General features: G+C 38.2%; 1 protein-coding gene across 1 annotated transcript; it reads right to left on the bottom strand.

Moving 5' to 3' along the window:
• Nucleotides 1-5,831: 5,831 nt before the first annotated feature.
• LOC133611921 (uncharacterized) lies at nucleotides 5,832-19,478 on the bottom strand. The gene is made up of 2 exons (XM_061969101.2): nucleotides 19,039-19,478; nucleotides 5,832-8,131 (listed from the first exon to the last, which is right to left on the bottom strand). Exons 1-2 carry the CDS (start codon nucleotides 19,160-19,162, stop codon nucleotides 6,564-6,566), a joined length of 1,692 nt encoding a protein of 563 aa, XP_061825085.2. The 5' UTR covers nucleotides 19,163-19,478; the 3' UTR covers nucleotides 5,832-6,563.
• Nucleotides 19,479-20,884: the final 1,406 nt, after the last annotated feature.

Below are 20,884 nucleotides of genomic sequence, written 5' to 3'. Positions count from 1 at the left end.
TGCAAAGCATACTTGGTCAACAGCCATACAGGTCACACTGAGAGTGGCCGTATAAACAACTTTAACACTGTTACAAATATGCGCCACACTGTGAACTCACACCAAACAAGAATGACAAACACATTTCGGGAGAACATCCGCACCGTAACACAACATAAACACAACAGAACAAATACCCAGAACCCCTTGCAGCACTAACTCTTCCGGGACGCTACAATATACACCCCCCCACTACCTCCAACCCCACCCACCTCAACCTCCTCATGCTCTCAGGGAGAGCATGTCCCAAATTCCAAGCTGCTGTTTTGAGGCATGTTAAAAAAAATAATGCACTTTGTGACTTCAATAATAAATATGGCAGTGACATTTTGGCATTTTTTCCCAAAACTTGAGTTGATTTTTTTTTGAAAACCTTGTTACATTGTTTAATGCAGGGGTGCTCATTACGTCGATCGCGATCTACCGGTCGATCTCGGAGGGTGTGTCAGTCGATCACCAGCCAGGCATTAAAAAAATAGTCCTAAAAATGAGCGATCATAAATCTTCACTATGACGTCACTTTCGTCACTTGATTGACATTCACGGCACCCGAGGGTCTTCTGAGATGACGCTGGCTGCTGCCAGCTCATTAAAATTACCGACTGGAAGGCGAGAAACACTTTATTTCAACAGACTCTGGTGCCGTACCTGTCGTCAAAACTCCAAAGACCGACTGCACAGTTGCACAATAAAAGCTTTGCTTCCTCCTGCCTGCGCTACCAAAATAAGAGTCTCAGAAAGCTGGCGTGCACAAGCTAGCAAGCTACGGAGTTTGCCGACAATGCATTTCTTGTAAAGTGTATACAAAGGAGTATGGAAGCTGGACAAATAAGATGCCAAAAACCAACCACTTTCATGTGGTATTGGACAGAAAGGAGGACTTTTTTTCTCCTGCGGACGTTATCATCACCACTGTCTGATTCCAATCAATGCAAGTCATCACAATCAGGTAATACACCAACTTATATTCTTGTCTTCATGAAAGAAAGGAATCTATATGTGTTAAACATGCTTGTATTATCTTTAACCACCTTTAACTTGTTAACAATATTAACTATATGTGTTAAACATGCTTGTATTATTTTTAACCACCTTTAACTTGTTAACAATATTAACTATATGTATTAAACATACTTGTATTATCATTAAACACCTTTAATGTATTAACAATATTAACTATATGTGTTAAACATGCTTGCATTATCATTAAACACCTTTAACTTGTTAACAAAAACATATATTTCATAAATAAGTAAATATAAATTATATATATGAATGAGGTAGATCCCCACGACTTGATCAGTTGAAAAGTAGCTCGCCTGCAGAAAAAGTGTGAGCACCCCTGGTTTAATGCATCCAGCGGGGCATCACAACAAAATGAGGCATAATAATGTGTTAATTCCACGACTGTATATATCGGTATCAGATGATATCGGAGTCGGTAATTAAGAGTTGGACAATATCGGAATATCGGATATCGGCAAAAAAGCCATTATTGGACATCTCTACTTTTTACTATTTTTATCTACCTTTGAATCATGTTTTTAATCACTGTTTGATAATCTATGGATTGTATTTATTTCTTGTGTCATTTTATCATTACTTGTACTCAACTTACTGTCCAATGTGCGAGTGTACATCTACTGCCTTAGCACACACTAACTGTACTTCAGCTTTGACACACATATCCATACTTGCCAACCTTGAGACCTCCGATTTCAGGGGGGGGGGGGGGGGGGGGGCGTGGTTAAGAGGGGAGGAGTATATTTACAGCTATAATTCACTATGTCAAGTATTTCATATTATATATATATATATATATATATATATATATATATACACAAGTAATACTTGACTTTCTGTGAATTCTAGCTATAAATATATATTTATTTTATTTTATATATATATATATATATATATATATATATATATATATATATATATATATATATATATATATATATATATATATATATATATATATAAAATAAATACTTGAATTTCACAGATAACACTCATCTACTCATTGTTGAATTGTCCATCCTTGTTCTATTCTCTGTAACTATTTTTCTAACCATGCTGATGATGCATTGATGTGTGGCACGCACAAAAGTGCTTTCATCAAATGCACTAGATGGCAGTATTGTCCTGTTTAAGAGTGTCACAACATTGCTGTTTACGGCAGACGAACTGCTTTACGGTAGACGTGACTGCTGTTGTTGTGCGTTGTTGCCGCGCTGGGTCTGGGAGGACGTTAATGAAACTGCCTAACAATAAACCCACATAAGAAACCAAGAACTCGCCCTCTATCATTCTACAGTTATAACGTGATTGGGCAGGTACGCTGTTTAATTTGTGGGAAAGCGGACTCAGGTCCGCATGGACCTGAGTTCGCTTGAATTTCGGGAGATTTTCAGGAGGAAATTTGTCCCGGGAGGTCTTCGGGAGAGGTGCTGAATTTCGGGAGTCTCCCGGAAAATCCGGGAGGGTTGGCAAGTGTGCACATATCTGCTGTTTGATTGATTGATTGAAACTTGCATTAGTAGATTGCACAGTACAGTACATATTCCGTACAAATGACCACTAATTGGTAACACCCCAATAAGTTTTTCAACTTGTTTAAGTCGAGGTCCACTTTAATCAATTCACGGTTGTGTGCTTATGATCAATACAACACTCAAAAGTTGGTTTAGCATGTCCTTGTAACATAAATGGCATTTAACACCCTATTTTCAAGTATTTCTGAGGATTTATGTCGTAAACTTACTCTTAAACTAAAAGGTAACTGTATTTTGCTTCGTCACCGTGGTTACCGTCGGACCAACGTCCGCCATAAAATAACCCTGAATGTGACTCGTTTTTTACTCTTAAAATGAACAAAACAGACCATAGCTTAACATTGCTTACTCTAAAAGGTACAGAATCAATTATACTACTGCTTGCATACCTGCCAACTTTTGAAATCAGAAAAACCTAGTAGCCAGGGTCCAGGGGCCGCAGGCCCCGGTAGGTCCAGGACAAAGTCCTGGTGGGGGGTTCAGGCTTCGCCCCCTGACGCAAAATGATTATTAGCATTCAGACATGTTAAAATGTTGCTAAAACCATCACTTTTCTATCAGTCACAGTGACTTTTCAAAACAAAAATATTACAGCAAAAATCATATGGGTTGATTGACATGTTTATTCTGTAAGCTAACTTCAATAGTTTGAAATTATTTTGACAGTTAATGCCAGTTATCCTGTCAACCTTTCACAAGACTTCAATTTGTTAATTGAAAGTATAAACAGTATAAACACTTTTTACAGTAAACAAATGGTAAAACAGTACTAAACAATTCCATTAAAAAAGAAATTGGTGTCATTATTAACTTTCTGTCCAAGCTTATATAATCTACTGCCTTGTTCAATTGTAAAAAATATTCTGTGCCTGAAATTCACATTTCTATCACAATTATCATACTGTAAACATGGTAAGCTAACTTCATTAAAATTAATAGTCCTGTCAATAGCATGGAATTACAATTCAAATGTAGTTTTTTTGTAAGCCTTTCAAAAGAATTCAAAATATGAAAAATTAATGAAAATTAATTTAAGCCATCAGACACTTGAAAAGTGGCACATCACATCTCTAATGTAATCATTTTAACTTTTCAACAGAAATAGCACTGCAAAAATATTAAGGACATACTTCTGTATTTTGGTAGTTATGCTGTCAACATTTAACAAGATTTCTTTAACTTGGACTTGAAAGCATAAATAGTATAAACACTTTTAACAGTATAACAGTACTAAACAATTCCAATCGATAACATTGGTGTCATTACCTTTTTGTGGCTAAAATCCAAATTTATTCTATCAGATTGATCATACTGCAAAAATTATAATTTGCTAAATGAATTTTGCGATTGGAAGTCCATGCTCAATTATTGCCTCCGTAAATAAAACTTCGGCATTCATCACATCCAAAGAATCTGTTTGGGCGACGAAAAACGTTGAAAGTTTTCCACTTGTATCGCTAGCAACGGCATTAGACTTGTGTTTTTTTTGTCCCAACGTGGTCTTTTACATCGCTAATTCCTCCGTGTCCGATGAAAAATCTTGTCTGCACAAGGTGCAATTCGCGTAGTTTTCACCTTTTTTGGAACGGATAATTATTCCCGGATAGGCTTTTGAATATTCTTCACGGAATGACTGCAGTTTTCTTTTCGGTTTAAGACTGGTTTGCGATTTTTCTCCGGCTGATTCCATGATCGTTCGCTCGTTTGGAAACAATGGCAACTGGTGCCTCGTGCTTGGCAGCGGTGCTATAAATAGCCTCGCGCATGGCATTCGGAATGGCTCGAGAGGAAGTTACGGGAAGCAGTGTCGATTGTCATTGTTGTTACGCGATTTCGTGAATAAAACTTTTTTTTTAATATTTTTTTTTAATGAATGAAAAACCGTATTTTTTATCACTGCAACCGTAACCTGGAATAGGTTGATGAAAACCGTACTAATTATGGGAAAACCGGAGTAGTTGGCAGGTATGCTGCTTGTATGTGTTACATGCAAACCAGCTTACCTGCAAAACAATTACAATTCTTTGTCTCCTCCAGGAGAGACTACTGCAACGCACTTCTTGTCGGGATCCCCAGCAAGAACATTCAGAAGCTGCAATACATACAGAATAGTGCTGCTAGGATCCTGATGAGACTGCGGAAATACGACCATATCACACTAACTCTCAAATCCCTTCACTGGCTTCCTGTTCCACTCAGGATTGAATTCAAAGTCTCCCTATTAACCCACCAGTGCCTCCATGGAAATGCCCCCCTCTATCTCAAAGAACTACTCACCCCCAAATCCTCCACACAGGCTGACCTCCTCCAACCTCCGAGGACAAAGCTACGAACAATGGGAGACCGGGCTTTCTGCTCCGCCGCTCCCAGTCTGTGGAACGCTCTCCCTGACCACCTGAGGGTACCACAGACTGTGGATGCTTTTAAAAAAGACATAAAAACCCTTCTTTTTAAAAAAAGCCTTTTTTTTTTTTTTTAGATATATGCATACTAGTTGTAGCTATTTGACTGTCCTAGTTTTTATTTATTTTTTATTATCTTTTTTTTTAATACACTGTCGCACTTTGAGGTTGTTTACTCAATGTAAAGTGCTTTTTTACAAATAAAATCTATTATTACTATTATTAATAGTAGCGTTACAACCGGATCTACTTTTTTTCATATCACGTACTGACAGACTTCTTCTACAGCGCCAGCTACCGATACCAAAGGCACCAAGCGCTCTCTGCTGGTGTGACTAAATATCGCATGCTGCATAGAACTACATAGTAAACCTTGACATCACAAAACATGAGTCTATAAACAGCATTTAAATCGAGTTTTCTGACCTTAAAGAGTTTTTAATTGGGTTGGGGGCAACTATTTTAATCAAAGTAAATTACTTAGTGCCACACTACCAATCCTCTGGTTTGAGTGCTGGCTCCGTCACCAGGCCCTAAATATGCAATTAAGGAACATCTGTCCCTGGTTGCTAATCAAGATGATTTTCGGGAGTGGATTTTTTTTGCTTTGTGCGTCATATGGCTGTTTTCCATTTGTGCACTTCCCAGCTGCCCATCTTTGATTTTGTGTTACCTGTGTTTCCCTAATAAGGAGGAATTATTGTTTGCACTTTCCTGCCGTCTCTACATATATAACATATATAAATATCAAATATTAAACATCTGCAATATTAAACTGAACAAAATACACACAACAAATATTAACTACATTTATTGTATCCAACTTTTGTTGAAGCATACATTGCTTATTGAATAAATGTCGGGGGACATACATATAAAACAATCACAAAAGCAATATTCATATACAAAAGAGAGTAAGAATGATAATAGAATGGCTTATCATGACACAACCGATGATTCATAAAGTCACATTTGAAAAGTAAATGATCTTGTAGAACACAAATGTGTTGAAATGATGTATAGAGAACATAATATGCTTCCAGAAGTGGTCCAGAAGATGTTTCAGATGTGAACCAATACATATGAACTAAGAGTGATTTATGTCTACACAAAAAAGGTATGAACAAATGTAAAACAAATATGTATATCACATAAAATAATTCATCCATGCAATCCTTTAAAATCAGAAATGAAAATATAGAAACACTCCATACTTTTAAAACAGATTTGAAAAACAGTTTTGTATCAGTATAACACTGAATTATGGATATCCTTATGTTTATTGTAAGTAATATGTTTTGTACGGTTTACAATTCTAAAATGAATGAAAGTCAATATAAAATAAACATGTTTCAATTTCCACCTTTTCCATCGAATGACTTATTTTTCTTAATGAATATGTTACACAATGTTGTATATTAATGCATGTAGTAGACTGAAATAAAATCCCTCATCTAAAATATTCAAACCTATAAATGGTAGCAACATATTAAACAGGATAACGTTATACACGACAATGATGTCACGTGTTATATGTGGTGATGTTGTTAGAAAATCTGCGGCTTCATTTGCTGCTGCTGTTCTCACCAGCACACTTGTGTTTGTTACATTGGTCCTTAGAAAGGAATATTTCACCACACGCACTGCAACTCAACACTTTCTCAGCGTGCATTTCCATGTGGTCTTTCAAATCTTGACTTTGTACAAAACCTTTACCACAGACGTAGCAGACAACAGGTTTTTCACCAGTGCGTCGATTCATGTGTTTTACAAGTGCTGATCGGTCAGCAAAGCTTCTGTTGCAGCATGAACAGGAATATGGTTTTTCACCAGTGTGCGTTCTCATATGTATTGTAAGTTTGGATTTTTCTGCAAAGCTTTTCCAGCAGTTGGAACAGGAATATGGTTTTTCACCAGTGTGTGTTCTGTGGTGAATTTCCAATTGTTGCTTTCGGGAAAATCTTTTCTTACAAATTATGCACATGAATGGTTTGTCTTCAGTGTGTGGAGTCATATATGGTTTCAAATTGGTATTTTGAGTAAAATCTTCACCGTGGGTTGAAGATGAGCACGTTTTTTCTGCAGTGCTTTTTCTTGTGTGTGCTTTCAAATGATGCTTTTGAGAGAATGTTTTACCACAAATTGAGCACATGTACGGTTTTTCACCGGTGTGCGTTCTTATGTGAATTTTCAAATGTTCCTTTCGGGAGAATATTTTCTTACAAATTGAGCACATGAATGGTTTGTCTTCAGTGTGGGGAGTCATATATGGTTTCAAATCAGTATTTTGTGTAAAATCTTCACCGTGGGTTGAAAATGAACACGTTTTTTCAGCAGTGCTTTTTCTTGTGTGTGCTTTCAAATGATGCTTTTGAGAGAATCTTTTACCACAAATTGAGCACATGTACGGTTTTTCACCGGTGTGCGTTCTCATGTGTAGTACAAGTGTTGCCCTTTCTCCGAAGCTTTTGTTGCAACTTGAACAGGAATATGGTTTTTCACCAGTGTGTATTCTTACGTGAACTTTCAATTGTTCTTTCCGGGAGAATCTTTTACTACAAAATGAGCACATGAATGGTTTTTCACCGGTGTGCGTTCTGATGTGTATTTTTAAATGACAATGATATTTAAAAGTTTTGCCACAGTGAGAGCATTTATAGTGTGTGACGTCAGTGTGACATGACATGTCATCATCAGTGTCAGAAGAGTGTGACGTTGTGTCGTCACTATCTGACAGTGGAGCTAAGAGCTTGTCTGTTGGTGATCCTCCACAGTGGTCTTCATCAGCTTCTGTTTTCATGAATTGAATTGAGCTGCTGCTTGAAGGCTCCACCTCTCTCTCCTCCTTACTTTCACCTTTGACCTCATCTTCACTCTTCACAGTGACATCAGTCAATGGCATCTTGGTGACATCAACCTCCTCCAGTCCTTCATTATGCTCTCCTTCTTGACTGATGCAGTATTCCTCCTCTTCCTCTTTAATGTGAGGGGTCTGTTTCTCCACCTCTTCCTCTTTAATGTGAGGAGGCTGTGACTCCTCTTCCTCTTTAAAGTGGGGGCGCTCTGGTTTTCCCTGCTCCATCCCGCAGGTCCACTCTTGCTGCTCAGGGAGAAGATGTTCTTTACAGACATCTGCAGGACACAAGAAGACAAACACATATTTTAGAAAAGTCCAGCGTTGCTCAGTCCCCACTTGACATTGTCCTGCACCACCATATGTTCTGACAATGTCTCGGATCAATCACCACGTTGACATTCAAGATGTCACGACCATACCGTATATCAGAGAATAACAAAAGCAATACAACAAGTCATGAAAAAACACAAAACAAACAGCAGTAAAATCTCTCGTACTAACAAGTAGGATTGTTAACGGATATCCGGTTCAGCTATGCCAGTCACAGCCCCCTCAATCCATTAAGGTTCAGTTGTGAATCTTTAGGTTAATCAGAATGGGTACAAAAATGATCACAATTAATATTTTTATTTCATCACATCAGATCTCCATCTCATGCTATCATGATTTCTGAAATGTTTTAATAAAGCGGATTGTCCAGTGCAGGATTACACCAAGTATCGCATCCCTACTGTTTACTACTGGAACAAACATTTCTGCCAGGTTTGATTGAGGTAATATATGCCAACAGCTGACAACTGTCATTTTGTTGATATATGTAATTGTGCTTACTTGAGGTGCAACAGTACAAGTAACCCGCACTACGATCCGTAACTGGTTTTAGGGCCACAGATTTCCTTCTTTTTCAGTACGTTTTGTTGTAGTAAACAGAACAAATTTTATTCCTCTCAAAGTTAGTATTTTTTTCGTGTCATCACAAACATTCAGCAGTAAACCAAGTATCAGTGGTGTACTAAATATAATAATACTTCTATTTCAAGTTAACATTTACTAAACAAGACTTTCATATGGTATATCATTACTTATATTCTTTAATTACTTGTACACAAACAAACTCAAAAATGATTTGAACAAACATCTTTAGTACATATTATATCAAATGAGTTGAATCTTTGCAGACACAAACACAAATTCTGATTAAACAATATTTATCACGATCACAATCATATAATCGCCCAGCCCTGATACACGCATATATATATATATATATATATATATATATATATATATATATATATACAAACCCCTTTTCCATATGAGTTGGGAAATTGTGTTAGATGTACATATAAACGGAATACAATGATTTGCAAATCCTTTTCAACCCATATTCAATTGAATGCACTACAAAGACAACATATTTCATGTTCAAACTCATAAACTTAATTTTTTTTTGCAAATAATAATTAACTTAGAATTTCATGTCTGCAACACGTGCCAAAGTAGTTGGGAAAGGGCATGTTCACCACTGTGTTACATGGCCTTTCCTTTTAACAACACTCAGTAAACGTTTGGGAACTGAGGAGACACATTTTTGAAGCTTCTCAGGTGGAATTCTTTCCCATTCTTGCTTGATGTACAGCTTAAGTTGTTCAACAGTCCGGGGGTCTCCGTTGTGCTATTTTAAGCTTCATAATGCGCCACACATTTTCAATGGGAGACAAGTCTGGACTACAGGCAGGCCAGTCTAGTACCCGCACTCTTTCACAATGAAGCCACGTTGATATAACACGTGGCTTGGCATTGTCTTTCTGAAATAAGCAGGTAACGTTGCTTGGATGGCAACAAATGTTGCTCCAAAACCTTTCAGCATTAATGGTACCTTCACAGATGTGTAAGTTACCCATGTCTTGGGCACTAATACACCCCCATACCATCACAGATGCTGGCTTTTCAATTTTGCGCTGATAACAATCCGGATGGTTCTTTTCCTCTTTGGTCCGGAGGACACGACGTCCACAGTTTCCAAAAACAATTTGAAATGTGGACTCGTCAGACCTCAGAACACTTTTCCACTTTGTATCAGTCCATCTTAGATGAGCTCAGGCCCAGCGAAGCCGACGGTGTTTCTGGGTGTTGTTGATAAACGGTTTTCGCCTTGCATAGGAGAGTTTTAACTTGCACTTATAGATGTAGCGACCAACTGTAGTTACTGACAGTGGGTTTCTGAAGTGTTCCTGAGCCTATGTGGTGATATCCTTTACACACTGATGTCGCTTGTTGATGCAGTACAGCCTGAGAGATCGAAGGTCACGGGCTTAGCTGCTTACGTGCAGTGATTTCTCCAGATTCTCTGAACCCTTTGATGATATTACGGACCGTAGATGGTGAAATCCCTAAATTCCTTGCAATAGCTGGTTGAGAAAGGTTTTTCTTAAACTGTTCAACAATTTGCTCACGCATTTGTTGACAAAATGGTGACCCTCGCCCCATCCTTGTTTGTGAATGACTGAGCATTTCATGGAATCTACTTTTATACCCAATCATGGCACCCACCTGTTCCCAATTTGCCTGTTCACCTGTGGGATGTTCCAAATAAGTGTTTGATGAGCGTTCCACAACATTATCAGTATTTATTGCCACCTTTCCCAACTTCTTTGTCACGTGTTGTTGGCATCAAATTCTAAAGTTAATGATTATTTGCAAAAAATAAAAATGTTTATCAGTTTGAACATCAAATATGTTGTCTTTGTAGCATATTCAACTGAATATGGGTTGAAAATGATTCGCAAATCATTGTATTCCGTTTATATTTACATCTAACACAATTTCCCAACTCATATGGAAACGGGGTTTGTATATATATATATGTGTGTGTACCGTATTTTCCGCACTATAAGGCGCACCGGATTATTAGCCGCACCTTCAATGAATGGCATATTTCAAAACTTTGTCCACCTATAAGCCGCCCCGGACTATAAGCCGCGCCTACGCTGCGCTAAAGGGAATGTCAAAAAAACAGTCAGATATATTATTAAAATTTGACTGACCTATTAAAAACCAGCGTTCTAACAACTCTGTCCCAAAATGTACGCAAATGTGCAATCACAAACATAGTAAAATTCAAAATAGTGCAGAGCAATAGCAACATAATGTTGCTCGAACGTTAATGTCACAACACACAAAATAAACATAGCGCTCACCTTCTGAAGTTATTCTTCATTCGTAAATCCTTCGAATTCTTCGTCTTCGGTGTCCGAATTGAAAAGTTGGGCAAATGTGGGATCCAAAATGGCCGGTTCCGTCTCGTCTAAGTCATCGGAGTCAGTGTCACTGTTCAGCAGTTCTGTGAATCCTGCCTTCCGGAAAGCTCGGACCACAGTTGTGACCAAAATATCTGCCCAGGCATTTACGATCCACTGGCAGATGTTGGCGTATGTCGTCCGGCGCTGTCTGCCTGTCTTAGAGAAGGTGTGTTCGCCTTCGGTCATCCATTGTTCCCACGCCGTTCGCAGTCGTGATTTGAATGCCTTGTTGACACCAATATCCAGCGGTTGGAGTTCTTTGGTTAATCCACCCGGAATGACGGCGAGTGTTGTATTTGTGTGCTTCACTTGTTTTTTGACACCATCTGTGATGTGGGCGTGCATAGAGTCGTATATCAACATGGACGGAGCTGTGTGAAAAAAGCCACCCGGCCTCTTCGCGTAAACTTCCCTTAACCACTCGCTCATCTTTTCTTCATCCATCCATCCCTTCGAGTTAGCTTTTATGATGACGCCGGCTGGAAAGGTCTCTTTTGGCAAGGTCTTCCTTTTGAATATCACCATGGGTGGAAGTTTCATTAGCATGGCAAGCTAGAACCACAGTGAAGGACGACTTCTCATTCCCTGTGGTGCGAATATTCACCGTACGTGCTCCCGTTGTATCCACAGTATCCACAGTGCGGTTCACAGGAATATCAGTTGCTGTGAAATAGTAATCCGTGTGCGGATGGAGAGATTGCGTCTTTTCATGAACCGGATCCTTGTCGCTTAGTAGGAGCCATTTTGTGGTCTTTACAGATGTAAACAGGAAATGAAACGTACGGTAATATCCGCGCGCTTTTTCTTCTTCTACGCGGGCGGGAGGTTGCTTACAGTAGAAGAAGAAGCGCTTCCTGTTCTATGGGGGCGGGTGCTTACCTTGGCGGTTGCTTGCGTAGAAGAAGAAGCGCTTCCTGTTCTACCGGGAAAAAAGATGGCGGCTGTTTACCGTAGTTACGAGACCGAAACTTTATGAAAATGAATCTTAATATTAATCCATATATAAAGCGCACCGGGTTAAAAGCCGCACTGTCAGCTTTTGAGTAAATTTGTGGTTTTTAGGTGCGGCTAATGGTGCGGAAAATACGGTATATATACATGTGTGTGTGTGTGTGTGTGTGTGTGTGTGTGTATATATATACATACATACATATATATATATATATACATATATATAAATATATATACACATATGAGCAACCGTAACAAGTGATAAGTGTGCATTATCCTGTTATATCTCACATTCTATATTGTGTTTTGTAAAAAGGTTGTCATAAACGTTAATTCATTAAAAAAATAATACAAAAGAAAACCATTTTTTATGCATATGTAAATGTATTCAGTTATAAACATTCATTCACTTTCTTCTTTCCTTCGTGGATCTACAGCTGTCGGTAGTTATTTTTATACCTGTATCTAATAAGTTCTAGGTGTATTTATTTCAGTATAAAAGTGTAAAAAGTTTTTTGCTTCGGTCATGAAATGATGATAATGGTGTGCCAGGGCATACATACATTTTATATTTATCGCTTACATCTCTAGAATCTACATAAACTTCAGATCTATCGGTCAATTCTAAGGTTTTTTTATGTTGTTTTTTTTTGTTTGTTTGTTTTCTGCCCTTTTTGTCAAATAATTTATGTTTTTTAATGGAAAACACACTAAATATGCAAAATCTTCCACAAAAAAATATTTTTCAAAGTGAAATATTTGGTGTGAAGTAATCGGAACCTTGGATAGGTCAATAATACATAATAACTTTGATTTTGATTCAATATTATGTTTTGAGCAATGACAGTTTTAAAGAAAAAAACAGCTTTGTTTTATTAGTCCACATTGCAACTTTTTCTAAATTACATTTCACCTTTAAGCTTTTTTATTTCATTTTTGTTATGTTTTTGTTTATTTTAATAGTATTTTAGAATGTGCCGTGCGTGGGCTTTTAAAACATTAGCTGTGGGCCGCAAATGGCCTCCGGGGCACACTTTTGACACCCCTGCTATAGATAATAAAAAATGTAATGTGATAAGTCTATGGATAAAAAGCAGAGCCTGGCGACACATGCGCGTTTATCATAACGCACAGTCAGCATCTCTGCTTCAGTAAACAATGACGGTGATGACGTCAATGTCAGCGACGCAAGCGACACTTGCTAACTTGTCAGCTGACCCCACTATGGACTGGACTCTTACTATTATGTTGGATCCACTATGGACTGTACTTTCACAATTTTATGTCAGACCCACTCGACATCCATTGCATTCGGTCTCCCCTAGAGGGGGGGTTACCCACATATGCGGTCCTCTCCAAGGTTTCTCATAGTCATTCACATCGACGTCCCACTGGGGTGAGTTTTTCCTTGCCCTTATGTGGGCTCTGTACCAAGGATGTCGTTGTGGCATGTGCAGCCCTTTGAGACACTTGTGATTTAGGGCTATATAAATAAACATTGATTGATTGATTGATTGACTCCTCGCACATTAACACTTCAAAAGGCACATATTTGCCCGGTTTGTTGACCTGCAATTGCAAAGTATGTTTTTGGGTATGGAGTAGTCGGGTCGGGTGCTGGTTAGTTTGAAGCTAACAGCTAGCCTGTCTCCATCTTCCAACGATGTCGATACAGCTGGAGATAAAAGTGAAGTTTCCATAGACTAAAAACAATGAGTAAAACAAGTAATTTACTGTAGACATGGCACAGGATGAAGTTAAAATGGTTGAGTTTACACTCACCTTAGTGTTCACCATGAAGTATTTCTTTTGACAGTCCCTCACGGTAAAGTTGTCCGAGTGCAAACTGAGGCAGTATTTGTCATTGATAAACCTCTCGGCGAATCAAAATTTACGACCAATAAAAATGCAATAAACGAGGACAGAAATGTTCCCCGGCAAATATAAACATAACAAAACAGACTGAAAGCGATAATTGATAAAATAAAAAACAACAACAAGCAAACTGGGCAGTAAAAAAAAAAAAAATCTGCGTCAAGGGGACGAGCGGGCTTCCGGAATTTCACGTCCTTTCAGATTTCAATGCGTAAAAAGACACAAAAAGTGTGTTAATGACAACACTGCATATATATATATATGTACACACACATATATGTATATATACATTGACATTGTATACCTGTATATGTATACATATATATATACACACATATACGTATATATATGTATACATATACAGGTATTAGTTGTTGCAGCCCTTATATATATATATATATATATATATATATGTATATATATATATATATATATATATGTATGTGTGGGGGAAAAAAAATCACAAGACTATTTCATCTCTACAGGCCTGTTTCATGAGGGGGGGTTCCCTCAATCATCAGGAGATTTTAATGGGAGCATTCACATACCATGGTTTATATAGGGCACAGAGTGGGTGGGTACAGGCTGGCGTAGGGGCGTGGTGATTGGCTCATGTGTTACCTAGGAGGTGTTTCCGTCTGTGGCGGCATGCTGTTACAATTTCGCTGCGCTTGTTGAGGGATGACAGGTCTGGACGGTAAATAATAAACAGTTTCTCTTTCAAGCATAGGTTGCATCTTTTATTACCACTATTGTAAGGTGTGCTGAATGCTAGAATTTGCCATGTTATTGAATATTCAACATTATTGTCTTTGAGGTGCCAAATGTGTTTGCTGAGTTCTGTGGTATTCCGCAGGTTTTGGTTCCTGAAAGAAGCCTTGTGATTGTTCCATCTGGTTTTGAACTCTCCCTCGGTTGATCCTACATATGTGTCGGATGTGTTAATGTCCTTGTGTGTTACCTTAGATTGGTAGACAACTGATGTTTGTAAGCACCCCCCGTTGAGAGGGCAATCAGGTTTCTTTCGACAGTTGCAGCCTTTGTTGGTTTTGGAGTCGCTCTGTCCGGGGGCCGACGGCTCATTTGCAATTGTTTTGTTGTGGTTTGAGATAATTTGTCGTATATTGTTCATACAGCTGTAGCTCAATTTAATGTTGTTCTTGTTGAATACTTTTCTTAGGGTGTTGTCTTTGGGAAAGTGTTTGTCAATCAGATTGAGGAATTTGTGTCCAATGTTAGTTGAGACGTTTTTGCTGTATGGGGGGTTGTACCAGATGATGTCGTTTCGTTTTCTGTTCTTTTTTGGCTGGTTTCCTGGCGTGGGTTCATAGGTGAGGGTGAAATTGTATCCGCTTTCATCAAGGGCTTTTTGGTACGGGGGGGTTGCTTGGTCAAATTCAGCTTTGCTAGATGACAGCATCGATAGCCTTTTATTAAATCCGGTAGGTATTCTTTTCGTGGTGGTGGGTGGGTGGTTGCTGTCATGGTGCACGTATTGGAGTGTTGTGTTGGGTTTCGTGAATGGTTGGTAGCTGTTATTTCTCAGGTTGAAAGTGACGTCAAGGAAGTTGACGGTTTGCTTGTTGGCTTCAATCGTGATCCGTAGGCCGTTCTCTTTGAAAATTTGGCATATGCGCTTCTTGGTATTCTCGCTGCTCCTTGGCGAGGCGCGACACACTGCCAGTCCGTCATCACGGTAAATACCAAGGTTCAGATTGAGGCTAGCGAGCTGGGAGAGGAGGAAACTCCCAACGAGTTCACACGTTTCTGCTCCGTCAAAACTTCCCATAGTGACGTCAAATGTTGCATTGTTCTTTTTTTGCCATGGTGTACTGTTGTGGATGAGAATGGAGTTTTTTGCGATGATGATGTTTCTTTCGTTGCCTGTGATTGAGTCGTAGTCTGAGGCGAAGTCTAGTGCTTGAGTCAGTAGGTCTTGCGTGATGGAAGAGTAAAATTCTTCGATATCAAAGGAGATAAAGTTGTGCTGTTGTTTGTCTTGGATGTTGTTGAACCATTTGATTACTGCTGCTGTATTTCTCCATTGGTTGAGTGGTGTTTTGTCCTTGATTTTTGTGTTGACTCTGTCCAGGATTATTTTGCTGATTTTTCCTATTTCAGATTTAGTTGGGTTTATTAGTCGGCATGTTGGGTTATTTGCGAAGTTGGGTTTGTGGTCCTTCAATGTGATGAAGGCTTCCTTGTTGGCTGTGGCTTACAAACATCAGTTGTCTACCAATCTAAGGTAACACGCAAGGACATTAACACATCCGACACATATGTAGGATTAACCGAGGGAGAGTTCAAAACCAGATGGAACAATCACAAGGCTTCTTTCAGGAACCAAAACCTGCGGAATACCACAGAACTCAGCAAACACATTTGGGACCTCAAACACAATAATGTTGAATATTCAATAACATGGCAAATTCTTGCATCCAGCACACCTTACAATAGTGGTAATAAAAGATGCAACCTATGCTTGAAAGAGAAACTGTTTATTATTTACCGTCCAGACCTGTCATCCCTCAACAAGCGCAGCGAAATTGTAACAGCATGCCGCCACAGACGGAAACACCTCCTAGGTAACACATGAGCCAATCACCACGCCCCTACGCCAGCCTGTACCCACCCACTCTGTGCCCTATATAAACCATGGTATGTGAATGCTCCCATTAAAATCTCCTGATGATTGAGGGAACCCCCCCTCATGAAACAGGCCTGTAGAGATGAAATAGTCTTGTGATTTTTTTTCCCACACATACATATATTGCGCTCTACTACGGTATCGAGCACTATTTTTTGGTTAACCTTACTATTTTTATAATCGATTTTAATCGATTTAATCAATTAGTTGTTGCAGCCCTTATATATATATATATATATATATATATATATATATATATATATATATATATATATATATATATATATATATATATATATATATATATATATATATATATATATAATATATATAAGGGCTGCAACAACTAATTGATTAAATCGATTAAAATCGATTATAAAAATAGTTGGCGATTAATTTAGTCATCTTTAGTCACCATCCTAGTCACGTCTGTTGTGTCCTTGAGCAAGACACTTCACCCTTGCTCCTGATGGGTCCTGTTTAGCGCCTTGCATGGCAGCTACCGCCATCAGTGTGTGAATGTGTGTGTGAATGGGTGAATGTGGAAATAGTGTCAAAGCGCTTAGAGTTCCTTAAAAAAGGTAGAAAAGCGCTATACAAGTACAACCCATTTACCATTTACCATCGATTCGTTGGATCTATGCTAAGCGCATGCGCAGAGGCTACGTTTTTTTTTTTTTTTAAACCTATATTTATAAACTGCAACATTTACAAACAGCTGAGAAACAATAATCAAAATAATAGGGGTGTAACGGTTCGTGTATTTGTATCGAACCGTTTCGGTACGGGGGTTTCGTTTCGGTGCGGAGATGTACTGAACGAGTTTCCACACGGACATATTAAGTAGCGTACTGCATGTTGTGTAAACAATACTCAAAATGCCGGACATTTGAGGCATTTAAGAAACTCCGCCCTGACAGCTCCGCAAAAGAGGACATGTCCGGTGAAAAGAGGACGTATGGTCAGTCTATCCTAGCCCGTTAGCTGCTAGCATGCTAGCAAAAGAGGACTAGCAGCGATCGGTTTCACCGGACGTGAAACGGATCGCTGCTAGCATGCTAGCAGCTAACGGGCTAGGTCCTGACCATACGTCCTCTTTTCACCGGACATGTCCTCTTTTGCGGAGCTGTCAGGGCGGAGTTTCTTAAATGCCTCAAATGTCCGGCATTTTGAGTTAGGGTTGCGTGTATTTTCAATGTACGTTCAGGGTTAAGAAGGGGTTGAAAACAAAACAAATTGTGCGTGCAGCAGCATTCGTGAGGGAGGGGGAGAGACAAAGAGAGCGAGAGAGTTGTGTTAAACGCGCATGCGTCGTCAGGCTCTGCTTTTTATCGATACATTTATCAGATTTTTTATTATCTATAGCAGGGGTGTCAAAAGTGTGCATTTTTGTAACATTTTCCTTGTTTTATTTGGCAAGTTGAAAGAACATGGCGCCAGTATGCTGTTTTTTCCCCAATAAAATACTGGAAAGGAAAGAAATGTAGTTTGTCTTTTTTATCCGATTATTAATCGATTAATCGAAATAATAATCGACAGATTAATCGATTATCAAATTAATCGTTAGTTGCAGCACTAATATATATATATATATATATATATATATATATATATATATATATATATATATATATATATATATATATATATATATATATACATTGACATAGTATACCTGTATATGTATACATATATATATATATACATATATATATATATATATATATATATATATATATATATATACACATATACGTATATATATGTATACATATACATATACACATACATATACATATACATATACATATACATATACATATACTCCGGCTTCGTCCCACCTCCAAAGACATGCACCTGGGGATAGGTTGATTGGCAACACTAAATTGGCCCTAGTGTGTGAATGTGAGTGTGAATGTTGTCTGTCTATCTGTGTTGGCGCTGTGATGAGGTGGCGACTTGTCCAGGGTGTACCCTGCCTTCCGCCTGAATGCAGCTGAGATAGGCTCCAGGAGCCCCCGCGACCCCAAAAAAGAGACAAGCGGTAGATGTTTGGATAGATGGCCTTTCCTTTCTTTCAAACTAACATTTTATTAGTCATTTTACTTTTTGTTACAGCTGTATAAGCAGCACAGTTACCGTACAAATATTTATGAATGAATTAGTCATCCTTGTTGTTCATAAGCAAATGCTCAAAATAACTTAAACTGCAATTTAATAGTCTAAGGAAAAATTAGAGCCATTAAATATGTGTACGCTTTATAATCCGTCTCGTTTTCTTGAACAATATAAAAACAAAGACATGCATCATCCCCGCTAGACAATCTTCATAATCAATATATTTAAGAATAATGTTTATAATCAAATATAAAGTTAGTAAACATGTGAGAGTAAAAAGTAAACAAACCTGTTCTGTGTGACACAAGCTGATGTTCCTTGAAAACAGCGTCCAGTAGTTGATGTTGTCGCTCCTTCTCCTCTTTTGTTGGACAAAGTTCCTCCTTGTACTCTGCTATCGTTCTTTCGCACATTTTCACACAATCACAACACTTTACACTCACATCTGATCTCTGCTTAGCGACGTGTTGATAACTTCTGCGTCTCTTTGTTAGCAACTAACAAGCTAAGCTAACTAGCAAGCTAAGCTAGCACGAGAAGCGTCAAAGTGCGCTCGGACTAATGTATCCGGATGTAAACAACTATTAACGCTGTTTACTCTATTATACACATATAATATAAGGGTACATGTACGCGCAGATTAAGAACAGAAAACTAGAAAGAACACAATAACGTCTTTATCAAACGCCATTTTGCTTTGTCATCGTCCTGTTTTGTTCCCACGCGATGTTGTCAGATCTCGCGAGAGAAACATATTACATTTTGTATGTAATATTTTTTGTGACATTATTATTGAAATAAAGACTACAAAAAAGAAACAAACAATGGTGACAGTAACGGCGTGCACGAACATTACTGCCGTAAAACAAGTTGACATCTTATAAGTAGACGCAGCATGGCGCGCTACTGCCTACTGGCGCTGACGAGACGCGGGGCCGCCATCTTGGAGTGGTGATCCGCTCCACTCAGTGCAATTCATTTGGCAGGAGCAATGAACTGTCAGCGCATTTAATTCATCTTACCTCACTGAATACCACTGATTTTCACACGGTTTTTTGTCATACGTGTACCTATGATAAAGGACACATGTTTTGGCATGTTTTATTATTCATAGTTTGTTTAACAGTAATAGAATATTCTTATATGCTATAAATGACCAGACGTACGCCGAGATCAAAACTGGGAATATAATCCCAGAGAAGGGGGAAAAACGGTCAGCTATTTTTAAATTGAAGAAACAATATGATCAGGTTATATATACATGCGTATATCCTACATAAACAATGTATGAATACATTAGATATCTATATATCTTAAGGACCTATAGACTGTATCTCTGTTGCTGCAGCAGCAGAGAGTTTATTCTGTCTTGAGCCTTTGTATTGATATTTTGTATTACATTCTTCCCTTAAATGATAATGTTTACAGTGATTGTTTATATATGTATTTTTTATGTATGTCGCTTTGGATAATAGCGTCTGCCAAATACTTAAACATAAACATATATAAACACCTGAAAGTCTTTATATCAGCTAAAACCACCAATCTGTTTCACTGGATTCAGAATAAAACCAAATTCGGTTTTACAATCTTTATCTTCATCATTTATTTCAACTTTATGTTATTCAAGTATGACATTTTTTAATTTAATTAATTTCATTGACAAGCAATTCTATTATGGTCATACTCTTGTTTGCTAGCGGCTACGATTTCAGTACTTTTGAAGATCTTTGCTCCTTCTCAACCCTGTGGTAATATTCTTTTCACAAAATACAACCAATAGTACGTCAATGTTAAATCTTGCTTGTGAAAAGTAATCCCCCGATTCCTCTTTTCAACAGTCCGCTCATTTGAGCAGGAAAACGCTGAACCACCATCTTTGTTTTCTACCTGTCCAGTGTCAGTTTAGGTTGCTCGCCGGCTCCTCATCACCACTTCAAGATGGCGGCCGAATTTCTCGCGTCACAGCAGCCAATGCTGCTTCTACTTATAAGATGTCTATGCGTAAACCTCTATCCTTAAAATCTATGGTGACTCAATATGTTTTATATTCAAATACTACCCCTTGTCTGAGAAACCATAATATTGAAAATGTTCATTTCTGTGATGAAACATTTTCCAACAAATATATGAGT

Source organism: Nerophis lumbriciformis, linkage group LG08 (genome assembly GCF_033978685.3).
Source record: "Nerophis lumbriciformis linkage group LG08, RoL_Nlum_v2.1, whole genome shotgun sequence".
Lineage (NCBI taxonomy): Eukaryota > Metazoa > Chordata > Actinopteri > Syngnathiformes > Syngnathidae > Nerophis > Nerophis lumbriciformis.
Note: the sequence above shows the minus strand (reverse complement) of the source record. Positions and strands in the feature narration are given on the sequence as shown.

What these genes read in the sequence shown, in the direction of transcription:
- LOC133611921 (XM_061969101.2), bottom strand. Translation starts at nt 19,162, where the DNA reads ATGTGCGAAAGAACGATAGCAGAGTACAAGGAGGAACTTTGTCCAACA. An exon ending in GCTTGTGTCACACAGAACAG is followed by an intron (nt 8,132 to 19,038) that starts GTTTGTTTACTT and finishes TGTGTCCTGCAG; the next exon opens with ATGTCTGTAAAGAACATCTT.